General features: G+C 34.3%; 1 protein-coding gene across 7 annotated transcripts; it reads right to left on the reverse strand.

The window, feature by feature from the left end:
- Positions 1–218: 218 nt before the first annotated feature.
- LOC131649129 (uncharacterized) lies at positions 219–13,135 on the reverse strand. 7 transcript variants are annotated; one of them, XM_058918874.1, is made up of 18 exons: positions 12,791–13,135; positions 11,916–11,995; positions 11,587–11,637; positions 10,348–10,854; positions 9,948–10,205; positions 8,634–8,699; positions 7,590–7,790; positions 7,201–7,252; positions 6,821–7,105; positions 6,550–6,660; positions 5,443–5,634; positions 4,803–5,078; positions 2,995–3,636; positions 2,013–2,521; positions 1,852–1,912; positions 1,693–1,761; positions 1,309–1,418; positions 219–1,206 (listed from the first exon to the last, which is right to left on the reverse strand). In XM_058918874.1, exons 1-17 carry the CDS (start codon positions 12,944–12,946, stop codon positions 1,332–1,334), a joined length of 3,603 nt encoding a protein of 1,200 aa, XP_058774857.1. In that variant the 5' UTR covers positions 12,947–13,135; the 3' UTR covers positions 219–1,206; positions 1,309–1,331. The 7 variants fall into 7 exon arrangements, with proteins under 7 accessions (XP_058774857.1, XP_058774856.1, XP_058774855.1 ...); XM_058918873.1 differs by having other exon boundaries at positions 225–1,418; positions 8,634–8,695; positions 9,944–10,205; XM_058918872.1 differs by having other exon boundaries at positions 226–1,418.
- Between the last annotated feature and the right edge of the window lie 4,424 nt (positions 13,136–17,559).

The raw sequence follows: 17,559 nt of genomic DNA on the forward strand, positions 1-17,559 counted from the left end.
ACGATTGAGTAATAATGATAATCATATGATCATAATACCCTGCAACAATGAGTTTCAAAAAGGTTCTAGACTCTAGTAGCTAAGTCATATCTCTTGTATAAACAATTAAGCACGTATTAGATTTCACCACATGGAAGTAGTGTAGGATAAGTTACCCTTAGGGTGAAAGTTAGGATTCAAAAACTCTAGGATTTCAGTTGAATCCAGTAATTGTATCAAATATTCTTCAAAATATAAAACAGATGAATTTCAACTGTGTTTCTTCATTTTAACAAACACCGTAATATTTTATCGTATAACATGTTCTATCTAATCTAACTCATTAATCTTTGAAGTTTTTTTTAATCATTCTCTTATAATTTTTCAAAATCTTTTTCTACCTTTAGGCCTTCCTTCTTCAATCTCAACAGCAAATATAACAATCCGATGAATAAATCACATAAGAAATTGTCTTCAACAAAGCAATTTTCACTATAAAACCACGTAATTAATATATCTACACTTTACTTTTTATATATAGATGTTACAACTTCACTCATTGAAGGTCTAAATCATAAAGAACAAATATATTAACATGCATATAATATTATAAATTTATAATTTCAGAAAAGGAGAGCTGTTTGGATGCCTCTAAAAGCAGCACCGCAAACAGCAATCCTATATTAACAATGTACATTTTTTTTTTCTTGACAAGTCCCTCAAGCCAAGCTAAAATAATGGCAATGATATATATAATGCCTTCATGAATGCAAAAAAACTGAAGCTAGGTTGATGGATATGTGATTCTAACAAATTCAGCACAGTTTCATCAAATGTATGACCAGCCAGTAACTGCATGCACACAAAATGTTGAGTCATTTTCTTCCCAAACAAAACAGTGCCTTCACATGATTTACATTTCAGCCAAACAGTTGAAGAACATTTTGTAATAAATTTTCCCATGTTAACTGTTTCTCAGTGGTTGAAAGACATGCTGAAGATGATAACATACAAAAATCAACATGGTGCATGGAGTATTATCAGTAAAAAGATCCACAGGCACTGAGAGGGGCATATTATGTTATGTCAATTATTTCTCAGGAAAATTAACATGAGATCTCACTCAACCTTCTGGCCTCCAGTATATTGCCTTCCAAGATACGGAAAATGAAACATGACTTTGTCTGGAAAGAAGGTTGCAAATCATGTCTGGCTAAGTGTTTCTACCTGTATCATTTGATTGATAGGCGATGAGTGTTGAATGATCCTCAAAATCAGCAGCGATGATTCCTTAGACCAATACAACTATACTACAAACCAACATCACACCTCAGAAAACCAAGGCTTGAACATTACAAATCATATCCAAGATCATTTGCTAGTTGAAGGATGCCTCGCAATTGAAGGTAAGGATTTTCCAACAGTTTTTCATTGTTGCTCTGTGCAGTGTCAATACAGAGCATAATTTAATAATTATACAAGTGAAAGGTTAATAATAAGTCTCTTAAAATACACAGACATTTTGCAAACAAACAAGGGAAAGAAGTGCATCCTACCCTTTGAGAACTATATTTTCAGGATAGAACTTTTTTGAAAAAAAAATAGGATAGAACGAGAATTTGAATAAGATACTCATTTAAATGCAAGAATGTAAATCTCAGATGTATGACTACTAGAAAAGGAACTCCAAGCAAGTTGCTAAAAAGGAAGTACCTGCTGAGCTTTGACAACAAGATTCTGAAGCATGTGTTGATATTCGTCAGGCTTCTCGGTCATCATTCGCTGCAGTGATGAGAGAACGTTACAAATAACGAAAATTGAGAACCTAATGCATGTATAATCAAACAAAAAAAAATGAAAATGAATTCATACCTTCAGAAGAAAAGCAGAAGAGTAATATGCCACCCTGGAATCTGTGTCATCCAAAAGATGCCTGCCAGGTGCAAGAAGGTTCATACTTCATAAAAATATGTCTAAAGGTGATACATATTAAAGCCAAATAATTCATGAAGAGCATTGAAGTTTGCAATTACCTGAAAAATCGTTCTCCACCAACTTCCTTGAAAGCAACTGGATCCGATGTGCATTTACCGACAAGAAGCAGGAGAAGGGTGGCCCTGATATCAGATGTGGCACCAGGCAGGTTTCCTCTTCCTTTGCTTCCAACAGCAATACCCAATGCAATATCATCTGTAGCCGCTCCATCCAATTGTATTAGCGGCCAATATAGCAAAGCAGCAGGAACACGAGCAATTAATTGCATTGGGACAATGGCCTGTCCTTGTAGAAGAAGTGCTGCCATTGCTGCAGTCTCATGATCCATATGATTGTTAATAGGGTAGCTGGATCTGCTACCATATTCTTCCTCATTAGGTCTATCTTTGTGTAAAGTATTTCCTTTAGGGACACTGTTATCATCATCACTCTTTTTGTTTAAACTGAGGCAATTTAAATTATTGTCATGTTGCACGTCATCTCCATGGGCCAGAGCCATAGCAGGGGGTACTCTTAGGCATAATTGGGAGAATAATATATCACACATCTGTTAACAAACAACAATTATTTGAGCAAAACTGGCAAAATATGTTAAATGATATATTTTACAAACAGACGCCCATAAATATTCAAACAGACTATTTTCAAATTGTTCCTCCAACAAGTCACATCATCATCAACAAAACTGGGTTTAAATTTCATTATTTAGATAATAAATGGAAATGTATTCACATGCTTATATGTGTTTTTGTAGACATTAATTTAATTGATCAAGAAACTCTTTTTGATCCAACAAAAACACCGCCAGTTCCTATGAAAATGGGTTCCCAATCTCATCGAAATGGCACAGAATGAGTTTAGCGGCTTTTCTCATTCCTTGACAGCATAAAGAACATGCAGATTTGCTCGCAACAGTTTTTCAAACTTCTACGATTCACCATGTTTTTATAATAATTTATTGCCACAACATGATGATATTCAAGACAAAAAGAGAGGCATTGCGAGTTCAGAAATAATTACTTTCAGAATGTTGGTGGAGTCTGTTTCATATTTATTCGTGCAGTCTTTTTCATTAATCTGAAACAACAAAGCACTGCTCATCATGTCAATCACCGCATGGGCTTTATCAAGATGCCAATCTTTCTTCCTATGCCCAAGATCACTGCGCCTTGATTGTTGCATTTCATACTCGTCTAACAAAAATTTGCATCTCATAAGAAGCCTTTCAAGAACAAATAAGAATCCCCATCTAATATAGTTATGTTTTGACTTTAAAAGCCCACACATAAGTGAAATAGGCAAAGGAGCATCTGGTGTAGCTGAAGAATCGTGTTTTCCAGCTTGACAAATATTCTCCTGGAAGGATTTTATATTTGACCAAATAGTTCCATCTCTTTCTCCACTGATTTCATCAATAAGCAGATCACCTAACCAGGTACACCCATTTTGTCGGTAAGAAAGTCTTTCCGAATGAAGAAGAGAATGTAATGTACTCCATGAGTGCTTTGCCTGCAGACCGATGTCATTTCTTAGAGCAACGCCTTCCATATTTTCAGGAGACCTGTGAGTTTTGGTTATCTGTATCATATGAGAAAACTCTCCTTCCAAATGAGTGAATGAACTTATCATTTCATCAAATTTCTCAGTTACAGTTTCCAAAAGCTGCAAAGATTTAAAGAGAGCAAAAATTTCAAAGTGTAAACTTTTTTTTGTTTTTGGTTACAACAACTCCCGTTTAAAAGTGTAAACTTAATAGCAAATAATAAACCTATATTTGAATCATACATTAATCCTAATATTATTCAGTGCATTAGAGCAGACTTTGGGGTCAAGGAAGATGCAGCTCCATTAAAGCACTAACTTATTTGACCTGTCAGTTTTTTACACTTGCAACCTACTGTTATAGTGTAATGAAGGAAGATCGAAATCCCTGTTAAAATTTCTAAGTCGAAAAGAACAAAATAAGTATTCAATTCTCATAAATATATATAATAACATAATAATGTAGGGTCTTGTTAACTTGTGCCCTTAGGGCACAAGCTAAGGAATCTAAAAATTGAATTTTATCATTGAATATAATATTGACTTTTAAAAGTTAAATGCATGACTTTTAATAAGAATGTTTCTATATTTAGATTTTAACTTGTCTTTAAAGGTACAAGTTAGCATTAGCCTATGATATAATATGATTGGAGAAAGTGTAATATATTGAATGACATATTTATGCTAGAAAAAAAAAACTAAAACAACTCTAACACTTCCTTTTATTAAAAATAAAACTCGTTACTGCTCGATCATCCATGATTCAAGAATATAATATCTGCTACCATCACAATTTTCTCTTAAAAATATAATTAACTCTAGCAAAAGCATATACAACTTAACAGGTCACTTTAACACAACAAAAATGATAGACTTAATTGTTTTACGTATTAACTTTCACTCACGCATCACATATTTTTCCTATTTGTAAATAGTATGAAATTAGATAATGTACATATTATAATAGTAAAAAAAAAAGAAGTTATCTACGTATGAAAAACCTGCCAAAGTAAGGGAGAGAAAGGGGGCAGAAGAGACGTAGAGGAACTCATAGAAAACAATGTAAAAGCATAGCCCTAGCCTGTGGTTGAGATTACAGGGTTAAATGAAAAATGAAAGAAGGATTTGAATAATAGATTGAATGTATATGAATTGACTATACCATGTATACTAAATTTTTTATAACTTCTATTAACAAAGATAGCCACGTAATAATGCATATTCTTTATTTATCATTTTACTTAAAACCATTAAGCCAACAAACAAAAAAGAAAAGGACAAAGTACCGTATTTAAACGTTTGCTGTTGGGATATCTGGACAGTGAAGATGCAATTGATCTTCTCAAAAGCTCCCCAATCCCTTCTACCCCAAGTTTAACAGAAATATAAAATGCCTCAGCTGCATTTGTTTGAGCGAGCAGGCTAGCGAGCGGTCGGATCTCATCATCACTATATTCGTTGGCTCTTGTAGCTACACATGTTTCATTAATTTGGTGCAAGACATAGTCAAAAAGTATCGAATACAAATTTTTCCTCTCTTCTTTGGAGTTCACAAGGGCATACTGCGTCCAACACAAAAAAGAAGGGTGAAAATTCTTCGTCGGTGACAAATAACAAAATAACTAAGGGACTTCAGTTCAGGACTTGACTCTACACTTTATACTCGTGTAATATTAAAAACCAGACTCTTATATTTCAAACAACATGAAAATTAATATTGGAAACAACAAACAATAATAAAGAATACGACACATTCACGACCTTAAATATCCAACTCAAGGAACAGAATGATTGTTAAGTATTGTCATTCTTTTATCCAAAAACTTTGGAGAATGTGTAATATTTGAGAAACAGTTCACTATCAGCTCCTATGTTCAACACCTATCTTTAGGGAGACATATGAATTATACCAATAATAAACCATACCTCAAGAAAAAGAAATTGAACTCCACCAATCATATCAAGTTGATTCACAAGAAACTTTGGTGTGATAGGTACAGGCTCAATGGCTTCATCAGAAACTTCATAAAACATGTTCGCTAAAATGGAAATAAGCTTGCAATGAACTAATTCTGCCCAAGAATTCTTCCTGCTGATTTGTATAAGTGCTTTGATAACCTGAAGGCATATGGTATATAAATATATTAATGGTTTTATCTTTATACTGGCATTAAGCACATTATTGATCAAATTAAAGCAATGAATACCTAAAGACTCGAGCCAAAAAAAAAACCAATTCACAAACTCCCATCAAAAAAAAGTTCATGGCTTATTTTGGGAATGAATTGGACCTAGCCCAAATTCTAACCTGACAAGTAAGCCCATCCTAAATTTGTTATTGCGTCACCTGTATTTGTCCACATGTCCTAGACATGAGGGGAAGTTTTGAGATCCCACGTCAAATAGAGAAGAAGGTGTTGGAGGTTAAAATGACGGAGGTTAGAATTTCTAATGATATGATTAATTTAATTTGAAATGAAGTGAAGAAGTTTAAAAAATAAACATGAATACTTGCGAGGAGAAAAAATGCAATGTGTAATGAAAAGGAACTCCAACACTGACCATTTTCCCACTACCTTATACGAGCAAACTACGGGACATCTTTAATATGGATGAGTTTTTGACAGAATCAAGTGAAATACCAAAGAAACTGGAGTGGACTTCAACAATCGATTTTATTGTTACAGTGATAAGAAAAGAAATGAAAGGTAAAATTGGTGATATATAAATGAAAAGGATCACAGATGTAATATAATGAGAGAAAATTGGAATCAGTAACTGAAAGAATGAGACAAATGGGGAGTATTTTCACAGTGACGAATGAGATAGTTCTAGTCACTTGCTTTAAATGGGTAGCTAGCTATGGACCAGGACATAGAAGGGAGGGAAATAAGAAAGCAAATGATACAGCAAGAACCAGGTGGCGTTGAAATTTGAAAAAAATATTGCATATTAAACGAGAAGGGACAACTCAATAGAAAACAGTATGGAACAAAACCAGGATAAACTGAAAAAATCATTTCTCATTCTCACCCTGATGTCAAGAACTTTCAATCGTTTTCTCTGGATCTTTCCTCTATCACAGACAAAATAAAGCAAACAACTAAGTGCGGATGCCCAGATAGATTCCTCCTTTTCTTCAATCTGTATCGAGAACAGCAAAGCTAGACCATCATGAAAAATAAGCGAATAGATAGACAATACAATTGTTATAAGAATCATCATATGAAATAAACATTATTTTTTCTTGTTAATCCACCAAAATAACTTTAGTGATCAATAGGGAAAGGAGGATCAATTATACCTGCACGAGAAGAAGTAGTATCTCATACAAAATATTTAAAATCCAAGATTCTAAATTATCCATTGCAGAGAAATTGTCCAATTTGCTAGAAAAGTTTCCTTTTCTACTCCCTTGGGCCATAAGTTGAATGTTACTCTCAAATAAGGATTCTTGAGAATATTCTTCTTCAATTGTGGAAGTGTCATCAGCTATCATTGGTTCTAGAAGATGAGCATGAACCCCAAGATTTAGAATTAAATCAAATGCTCGAGCCCTGCATGCGGTTTTGGAAGAACTAAGCATCTCCTGAAAGATGTATTGAAAATTAAATTAGTAACAAAAGCATTTAATAGTATTGTCAATTTTATAATTTTAAAAAGAGTACTATGTGAATGCGTCACCTCAAGCAAAGTAAGAGTGAGCGGAGTAGCTATCCGAGAATCCAGAACATACCTATAAAATAATATATTTTCCAGCCATCATACATGATCAATTCACAGAGCAGCGCACCGACTATTGAAATGTAAACAATAATGTCATATTAGTTTCCCCTGATGTTTGGTATCAGTCCCTTCCATTTCTGTACTTAGAAAATTATTTTGTTTCTCCCTATTTGTTTTCAAGTTGTGATTAGGCAGGATTCACAAAATAATATTTTAGTAATAGAAATCAGGAATATGTAATCAAGTTTTAATACATGCATTAGAACTGAGAGAGATATGATATGAGGTCAACTGATGGTAACAAATAAAGGAGAAAAGCACGGGCATACAAGTGCATTGAAACATACATGTCAATAATTAGTTTTATAAGAACGCTCACAGCAACATCCATTGATGGTTTTCCACTGTTATTGGTTAGCCTAGTTGACATTGTCGTGAAATTGGTATTTGGTGTAGCAATCTCTGAGCAAACTGCAGCAATAACTTCACATAACTCAGCAGGGTTCAATCGCAAAGGTTGTTGCTCACTGGTAAGCATATGATAATATCTTGTGAGAGATGTAGAGAAGAATAGAATAAGACAATCACAAATAACTAATGTCTGATCAACAAGTGTAAACTACTTCTATGAACAGTATTTAATTTTATGTTCAAGGAGTGCAATTAACAATGATCTTTTTTTAAAATATTTAAAAACATATATGGTTAAGTAAGCAGAAAGTAAGGAAATGAGCAGAAACAGACTTGTAGAATCAGAAAGGAAGAGGATGAGGAGGTGAACAAGAGCATGATAGTGATAAATCCCAAAGGTTATTATCATTATTATATATACATGTGAAATATGCTTGCATACTTTCATCACTATGCACATATTACGGGACTTACTAAAAGAATACCAAACAAAACATATATTACCAAACAGGTAATATGGAAATACAAGCTACGAGGAGAGATTTAAACATACTTTGAATATACACAAATTTTAAAGACAATTTGTGTTGAAAAACATATACCTTAATTAAAGACGGCAAATAAAAAAACAGAGAATAACAATTAATAATTGAATATGAAATATTCGATCCAGAGTGAACTATAAAATCATATTGAGTCTTTTTAAGTAAAGTTATAAGCTCTAGAATCGCATATTGTCTTAAACAAAATGCCCACCATTAAACTTAAATATATATCTTATAGGTCTTAACTCTAATTCAACAATAAAAAAAATTCTAAATCTGAATAGAAAAACAATTACAGCAATTTGAAATGTTCAAAGCAATATTCAACTGAATATCTGTATTATACTGATATGGCATCCAATTTGGTATGGAGAGAGCATATACATAAATAATACTAATTGTTGTAAGTTTTTTATGAGGGATTTCTTTAAATACCTGTAACAACGATATTGGAAGAGCTGTCGAGCTCGAGGACGGAATGTACTCGCAGGAAAGTCCTCCCTGAAAGAATCATTATGCTCTTAACAGAAAACCATATCATCAAATGCATTTAGTAAATCAAAAGTAGTGAAAAAATAAACATCCTTATTATTCATCTTGTGACCACGAGTAAAAATAACATTAAATGTAGTAAAGGAATTCAACTAATTTAATTAATTGTCATAATATCTTATTAAAAAATATTACCTCCGTCCCAAATTATAAGACGTTTTGGGCATTTCACACATATTAAGAAATATAATTATTACTTTATGGAAAGTGAAATGACGTATAACTTTACAAAAATGCCCTCAATAATTATATTGGAAAGCGAAATTAAAAGAGTATGAAAAAGGAAGAGTAATAAATGATAGAGGGTATATTGGAAAAATTGTATTAATGTTGCATTGAAATTTTAAAGTGATTTATAATTTGGGACAAATTTTTTCTCCAAAGCGTCTTATAATTTGGAACGGAGGGAGTAGTATTTTAATTAATATAACATTTAGGTTTTTATGGATATTTGCTGTCGACGAGGTCACTGCCAAACAAAATCAAAATTACTGCATAAACAGCCTCGGTCTTTTATATACCGAATAAGATGCATCTACAAAATAGGAAATAATAAATTACAGCATCAAAAAAAATAAGTGACTCTATAGGTAAACATAAAAAGAGGAGAAGACATAAGAAAAGAGATCAAGATTCACTCATGCACTCTGGAACTGACTTAGGAAAGCTAGCCTTCGCCCAAAAATAAAGGAAGGCAGCCAAGCCGAAAGGCCTACAAAGAATATCGTTTATGAACAGGCCCATGGGTTGTCAGTTGAGAAGGAAGTCTCTATTGAATTGATCATATAAAAAAAGGATAGAAATGGAATCGGTTGTTTAAGTTGGAAGATCAGATGTTTTGAGCGGAGAATCGGGTTCTGCTAAGGACCACAAACAGAAACCCTGAGTTTATAAAATCAACACAACTAAGCTCTCAAATCCTTCTCTTCGAATCACAGGGATTCATACTCCTATGTTTTTTACCCAAATTATCTAGGTCAAGTACTAGGGAAGGAAAGTATAACTAGTACAAGCCCAAGAAAGTAATAGTTCTAAGGATTAACATAAATATTCATTGAGGGTTAGACATTTCCTAGCATGCAATTAATGAAACAAGGTCTAAACTTCACCAAATTCATTGAAAAAGCAAAGATGAAACGAACATAAAAAGGATAATAAAAATATTAGAGTAAGAGTATATTTGATAGAAGAACATGCCAAACTTGACGAGGCCCTGTTTTGATGTGTTTATATGCTGCTATTGCTCTCAGGTGAGGACGAGCCGATGAAGAATTAGTAATTGATGTTACTGGAGAGGACTGCAATAGTTGATTTAGATAAGGCATATCATCAGTTCCAAAATATTTCCGCGGTTGCCCCTTCATCTTAGACTCAATGCCTCCTACAAGTAGAGCCGCAGCACCTACTTCTAAGAAATTATGTGCTCTCGTTTCTTGTAAACCCACAGCATTATCACTGTATTAAAACATATTTAAAAACATGAGCTGCAGTGGGATAAATCACAAGAATAGTAGAAACATGAGCTGCAGTATAGATTAAGCCATTAATAAAACATCTAAAACATGTAGATCAACAAAAGGTATAAAATTATGTTTACTTTTCAGCTAGCATTGATGGTGACTGCTGCTTCTCAAGCCAACGCCATTGTAGAACATCATGGGCAATGAACCCGAGTTTGTCTTTTTCATCAAAATTTTCAATTTTAGATAATTTTGAAATAGATGAAGTGATTGAATCCTTCTCTGCCGTTTCTTGGATGCTTGCTGGATATAGTTGGGAACTGAGGGATTTATCTAACAATGATGACAATGTCGGAAGTGATTGTCCTGATGCGGAAGAAGGTCTTGAAAATGTAGATGGCTGAAAAAGTCGCTTTGGAATGTGTTGTGCCACTAGGGAACGCACATAACTCAGTGACTTCACAATAGCCTCAGAAGCAAATTTAGATATGGACAAAGGAGATTTATTTTTTAGTGTTGTTGATGCACAAGATTGTTGGTTCAAAGATCTTGACCATGGTGGATTTAGGTTATTATCACATTCAGCAATAATGGTTAAGCAAAAATGGTCTATCTGCAGTAAAGTCTCCTCACTTGGTTTGTATCTGTAATAATTAATAAGATTAGAACTCTTAACAGCATAAGTAGCAAATGACAAAGAAGGTAAGAATGGAATCATGTTAGTTGCATGTATGAATCTCGAAAAGATACATTGAAGTCATCACTTATCATGAAAAGAGTATATAAACAGGAAGCAAAATTAGCAGCACTTCCAAAGGACAAAGAAGGTAAGAATGGAATCATGTTAGTTGCATGTATGAATCTTGAAAAAATTACATTGAAGTTATGAATAAAAGAGTATATAAACAAGAAGCAAAATCAGCAGCACTTCCAAAGGATTACTGACACCCCTCCCCACCCGCCCAAAAACAAGGAAAAACAAGAAACAAAAGTGGAGAACGTCCAGCTAGATTAAGCTCTAAACAAAAATAGCTCTGAAGTTCACAAAAATATTTAAAATACTCCAAGAATATATGCTAATGTTCACATAAAGTTACTAAGCAGATTACAAGTCTAGAATGCAAACAGAACATTCAAATCCATGGGAAAGAATGCTGAGAGTATGCAGTAGCAACACTCTTCTTTCTGGAATCACTTTAATGATTGGGAGTGGTGGTAGGGAGTGTTAAAAATATGACCTTTTTATAAAGAAATAACTGAGCATAAATATTGTGCAATATGCAGTTTGAAGAAGTGAGGACTGTAGAGAGATAGACAATGCATCACATATAAAATGTTTTGAAGCAATAGAATGTCCATTTGTTCAAGTTACATACCTTAGAAGATACCGTTTCAAAATTGTTACACACCTTGTGACAACTGCAGGACTGGTAAAACAAGGGTCGATGTCAGCAGCAGATAATGGAAATTTAAAATGGTTCATGGGATACTAGACTTCAGAAGCAAATAAAGAAAATGAAACAATAAACAACGTAAATCTAAATCAGAAGTAAGACAGATGCATAATAATGAACAAGTCTAAAAATTACAAGCCCCTCCTCCATGTGAACAATTTGATGCATTAGAAGAATAATGGTTTTATGCAAACCAGACAGTATAGCTAACTACCCAGTACCAACTATCAACAAACAAATGCAACAATTACCTTCGCACCCTCTCAGCCATGGTATATTCCAAAATTGCACTATAAGCCAGGTCCGTGGTTGCAGGGGCTGCCAGATAGTCCTGCCATCACGCAGTTTAGTCCTAAAATTAGTGAAGCTAAAGGCATGGTGTGAATTGAATATTGTTACGAATGTCATATTGAATGAGAGATGTCCTGAATATTTATAAGTGGAGACAATCCTTCCCTTAAAAATCGGTTTTGTAAGTATGAGTTAGGCCTAACTCAATTTCTAAAAATATCAAATACCAAGGCACTGTAAATATCAACCAGTCATGGTATATACCAAATGACAAGGAAACAATAAAGTTATGTACAAAAAAGATTAGTTGGATTTTAAATACTTGATCATTATCAGTAAAATGATGAAACGAAGGAAAACAAGGGAATGTCATTTGCATAAAAATTATACAACAAATCACAATTATTTTCCCCAGCAAAACACATTATTCACGGTCTACGAAGCACGGACATCGGAAATATGACACCAACACTGACACGTCAACACCGATATAATTTGAAAAAATAAATAAGTTAAACGTAATCACAAATGTCCAGGATACTGATACTGACACTGACACACATTTCTTCAGAGGTGTCGATGCTATAGAGTTCATAGCGATGAAATCATTGAAAATTAGAATTGTTCAAGAGATTAAAGTAGAAAACTAAGTTGTAAGAATGAATAACTGCTAATTAACTTTCAGAACATGAATAAACTAAAATTGATGATCACTTGATCCTACTTTCCATTGTTAGCTATCAATAGAGAAACCTCAATTGCTAGAGCGACGAAGAGTCCGTAATTAAGATTTATATGAAGCTATGGAAAGATGGAAAAAGAAAGAGGAACGAACCCGAAGGATCCTGGAAGGTTCGACGGCGGAAGAGAGAGAGGATGAGAGGCAGTCGGCGACGGCGCGAAGGAGAGGCTCCGGAAGTTTTTTGAGGAAAGAGGATCTCAGCCTTGATATGGTTGTTAACTGAATCCGTGAGGTGGCGGAAGAAGACATGTCAATTTTGTGATCGGAATTGGAATTCTCCTTCACTCAGTAAAATAACTGTAACAGAATTGTATGAAATTGGAGTTTCATTACATCACACGCTGCATATTTGAATTTGAATCATATCCAAAAATAAATTAATTTAATTAATAATAGTAAAGTGAAAGAAAATGATTCGTTCGTGTGAACTGTGAATGAGTCTGAGTCACTACGTACACACCTGATTATATGAGGTGACATTGCATGTGCTGTGCTACCAAAACATAATTTAATTAATTAATTAAAAACTTTATACTAGTATACAGTATTCGGTTAATTAATGTGCAGGTCCATTTTTAGGGTATTTCCTTGTAGAGAGGATCTCTTCTACAATGTGAATGTGACTTTCTACTTTTTGACTTTGACAAATAATATCATTAAATAACTAAATATGAGGTTTTAAATTTTAATATGCATACTTAAAATAGTTTCGTGGCCTAATTAAATATATCCGTTTTGTGTAATTAAAGAAAGAAAGAAAGTTTAGAATTTAGAATACCTAGTGAAAATTTCTGTTGAGTACATGTCGTTGTCGTTTTTAGAAGAGGGGTACAGTATAAATGTCCGCAATTGATGGAATGTGTTGGTTGCCGAATTTGGAAGTATCTTTTACTCCATATGTGCCTTTAAATGACCTTCACTATTTTTGTTTTTTTATGGGAAAATTAATTCCATTAAGGAGAAAGAACATGATCGTTAGGTTCCACAATGGATAACCTCCGATCCAAATTTTCAAATCATACATTTTCCCTAACCCAACAAAATTATGAGTATCAACATTGTCCGATCTGCCCAGTAACATGATAGAGGCAACTTTAAAACTATTTAGATATTGCCTACAATTTGCAGCTATGGGTTCAACCGTTCAAGGACAATAATATGGATAATTGAATTAATACAATTTATATTGAATGTGGACTCTCTCAGCTTTGGCTCTGTGTAAGAAGAAGACTCCATCTGATTGCAAGCATTTCACCAACACTCGGTTCTGTTGATATGTTCTCTTTCCTATTGGCACTAAGGATCACTTTCTTGTCATGGTTCTTGATGCAGCTAAAAAACACAAAACCATCATTGAACACTTCTGCGTCAATCTGCAAAACAAACACATTTCTAGGGGTGGCTTCCAATTCTCTGTACAAAGTCATCTTTTTCTTGGCACCATTATCAGGATTCCATTTATTGGTTTTTAGCACACACTCAAACGCCTTCTCCGCCATCCTTTTCGGGTTCACATGTTTTTGTTGGTAGAGTTGCATGTTCCGTGAATTCTAGATTTTTCAAAGTATTGTACATAACAATTGAGAGCTTAAAAGATCACCACAAGTCAAAAAATTCAACATCCAGTCGTTGATTTCCATTGTAGCAGGGATGCGGTAACCCAAAATAGAATAAAAGCAAGTTTGTTTTGCAAACTCATAATGCATGAAGAGGTGGTGTGCTGATTCAACAATAGAGTGACAGAGAGGACGAAGAGTGTCTAACCTGGTACTTTTTTTTAGGAGATTTTCTTTGGTGAGCAAAATATTTTTTTTTTTTTGCAAGCCTCCATAGGAAGTTGAGAATTATGGTCTGAAGATGAGAGAGTGCCAAATTTGCTTCCAAATCTTTTGACGAGGAACGCACGAGGGACTAGGATTTTATGCCAATTTGTTTAGCTTGCTGAAATGGTACGCAGACCAGACTAAATACTCTCCATTTTTCCTGGGGTGCCAAATTAGCTTATCTTCTGGTTGCCGGAGGGATAGAAGGATGCTGGTAATTTGTTTAGCTTCCTCCACATCAAAACAAGACAAAACCGGCTCCTTCTTCTAAGAACTCAAGTCGTTGTCAATAAGCTCAGTCACTTTCGTATCCATCTCTAGGCCACACACAAAACCCATGATTTTGAAGCCTGCATTTTCAGGAAGTCAACTATCCTTGCAAACTTTCACCTTCTATCCATTACATATCCTTCATTGAGCACCCTTGGATATTAAATCTCTAGCACTAAGGATACTCCTCTCACGTAACTCAGGGTGAAGCCAAAAGAATTTTCTGCAATAGAACTTCTAGGATAATATCTGCTTTTAAAAACCTTCCCCATCAATGTGTGATCACCTGTTAAGAGACGCCTGCAATGCTTTCCCAATTAACTAGTAATAAAGTCCCTAATGCCACGAAAACCCATGTTTCATGCTCCTTTTTCTCGAGCTAGCTTCTCCCAGCTTAAGCAATGAAATTTCCTTTCCCCGTGCTTTGAACCCCACCAGAATTTAGCCAACATTGCTTCAATCTACTAGCAGCTTGTCTCAGGCAGTGTATAGCAGCTCATTATGTAACTTAGAATCGCCTGGGCCACAACTTTTATTAAGACCTCTTTCCCCGCTCTTGAGAGAAAATTCTCCTTCCAACCTTTGATTTTCTTCCACACCCTCTCAATGACTAGAGCAAAGATATCCCTTTTGAGCTTCCAAACACAATCAGCAAACCAAAATACTTGGAATGGCTTATCGCGGTCTTTACTCATATCCTGTTACAGATCATCTTTTTGTCTTCATAACAAACATTTCGACTAAATGACGCATTCGATTTATCTAAGTTCACCACTTGCCCTGAAGAATATTGATACTTTTGAAGGGTTGCCATGATGTAGTCTGCTTCATTTGAGTTTGCTCGAGTGAAGAGCAAATTGTCATCAGTAAGGAACAAATGAGATATCATTTGGGCTTTTCTAGCAACTTGAATCTCGTGAATCCTCTTTCACAAGCCTCTTGCTTCAACAAACTTGAAAGCACACTAATAGACCAAATAAATAAGTAAGGTGAAAAGGGATATTTTTTTACATCATGAAAGCACAACAACTAACCTCATGAAATTTTTTTTACATATTAAAAAACTGTTATGTTATGATGGCTCGAATCTACTGAAGTCGGCGATCTTAGTTGTTGCTCCAAGTGTAATTTTGGTGATCTGTTGTGGTATGTGTTCTTGTGTTCTTCTTATCTGTTACTTATGTCCATTTTGAGCTTGATGTTTTTGTTACCCCTTTCCTATTTTGAGGCAATTAGGGGGAGATAATGATATGATGATAGGCAAGAAATTTTTTTGCTTCTAAACGGTGTTCGTAAGCTGTCGTGTGATGTTGCTGATTATAAGTGTGATTTGGGTTGTGATTTAGCTAACATGTTTTTGGTTCCGCTGCACTCGGATATGGAAGAATGTCCATAAGAATGTGCGTAACATCTTGCATGCTGGCAGGATCTGCTGATGGTTTATTGATTCCTGTGAGGTTCTTATGTTCTGACTCATGTTTGTTGTTTCTTAGCTAATTTTTTGGTGGTGTTTCTATGTCCTTTGTCTCTTCTAAGGAAAATAGGGGGAGAAAAAGAAAAAATCACACTTCTCTTTGAGGATGGTGTTTGAATCTTTGCTTGTGCAATACCTGTAATGCATTCTTGAAGAAACATTTAATTTATGTTTTTCCTAAAAAAACTAAAGAGTGAGTTTATTATTACAATTGATTGACCAAAGAGCGCGTATTGTAGGAAACTTATTGAACAAGATGTCTTAGACATGTTGCATGACATCCTGGCGCGCATATTGCAGGCAACTTGTTTCCTTCACAGAATTATAACATTCATTTGTAGTTCACAAACGAAACAATTTCAATTTTTGATTTGTCAACTTCTAAACCTTTCTTAAAAATCTTTTGTTTCAACAACATAATTTTGGGTTAAATATACGAACCCCCTGTAATGTTAGCGAGTTTTTGTTTTACCCATGGTAAAGTTTTTTTTTAAACCCCCTTATGTTATGTAGATTCCCTCATAGAAACCCCAAATATCCAGGTGGCATGGAATATTCAACCATTATTTCACGCGTGGCATTTAGTTTTAATTGTTTTACACACATGTCATTTTGGTGTATTTTTTGAAACAACTTAGTTGGCATAATACAATATATACTTCTTTGATACCCCTTTCAAAAATTAGGGTTCATGTCAATTTGAAAAATCTGTGAAGATGAAGACGAGAGTTGCAACAGCTCAGTACGAAGACGAAAACACATTGTGGCATGCGGTCATAATCGAAGAAGAAGACGAGTATGAAGACATAATTATTGTCAATGAAGCTACTAGTGTATCAGGTAAGTTGATTTATGAACTTCATCAATGGTAATCGTAAATATTTGTGTTACTGGGTTTTATTTTATGTGAAATATGCATTTTTGATATGTGGGTATGATTTATTCACAGGATTTGGAATGCTTTTCACCATGGGGGTGAATTCGTTAGGGTTAATCAGGATGAAATCATTTACAAGGGGGTTGATTCGACTATAACTGGGATTCATGTTAGGAATTGGACAATGGATATCATTGGGAACTTGGTGAGTAGGTTAGGGTATAAGGATGGTAGTTTTAGGTTATGGACAAAAGTCTTAAAAATTCAAGAAGGATATATTTTGTTAAGAAAAGATGATGATGATGTTGTTGATTATGCTTCATACTTTAGTTCAATGAATATTAATGGAGACTTATTTGTGGAACATTATCTAGGAAACATGGACCTTGGGGATACAAAACCTAATTATGTTAATGAG

Source organism: Vicia villosa, linkage group LG2, assembly GCF_029867415.1.
Source record: "Vicia villosa cultivar HV-30 ecotype Madison, WI linkage group LG2, Vvil1.0, whole genome shotgun sequence".
Taxonomy (NCBI): domain Eukaryota; kingdom Viridiplantae; phylum Streptophyta; class Magnoliopsida; order Fabales; family Fabaceae; genus Vicia; species Vicia villosa.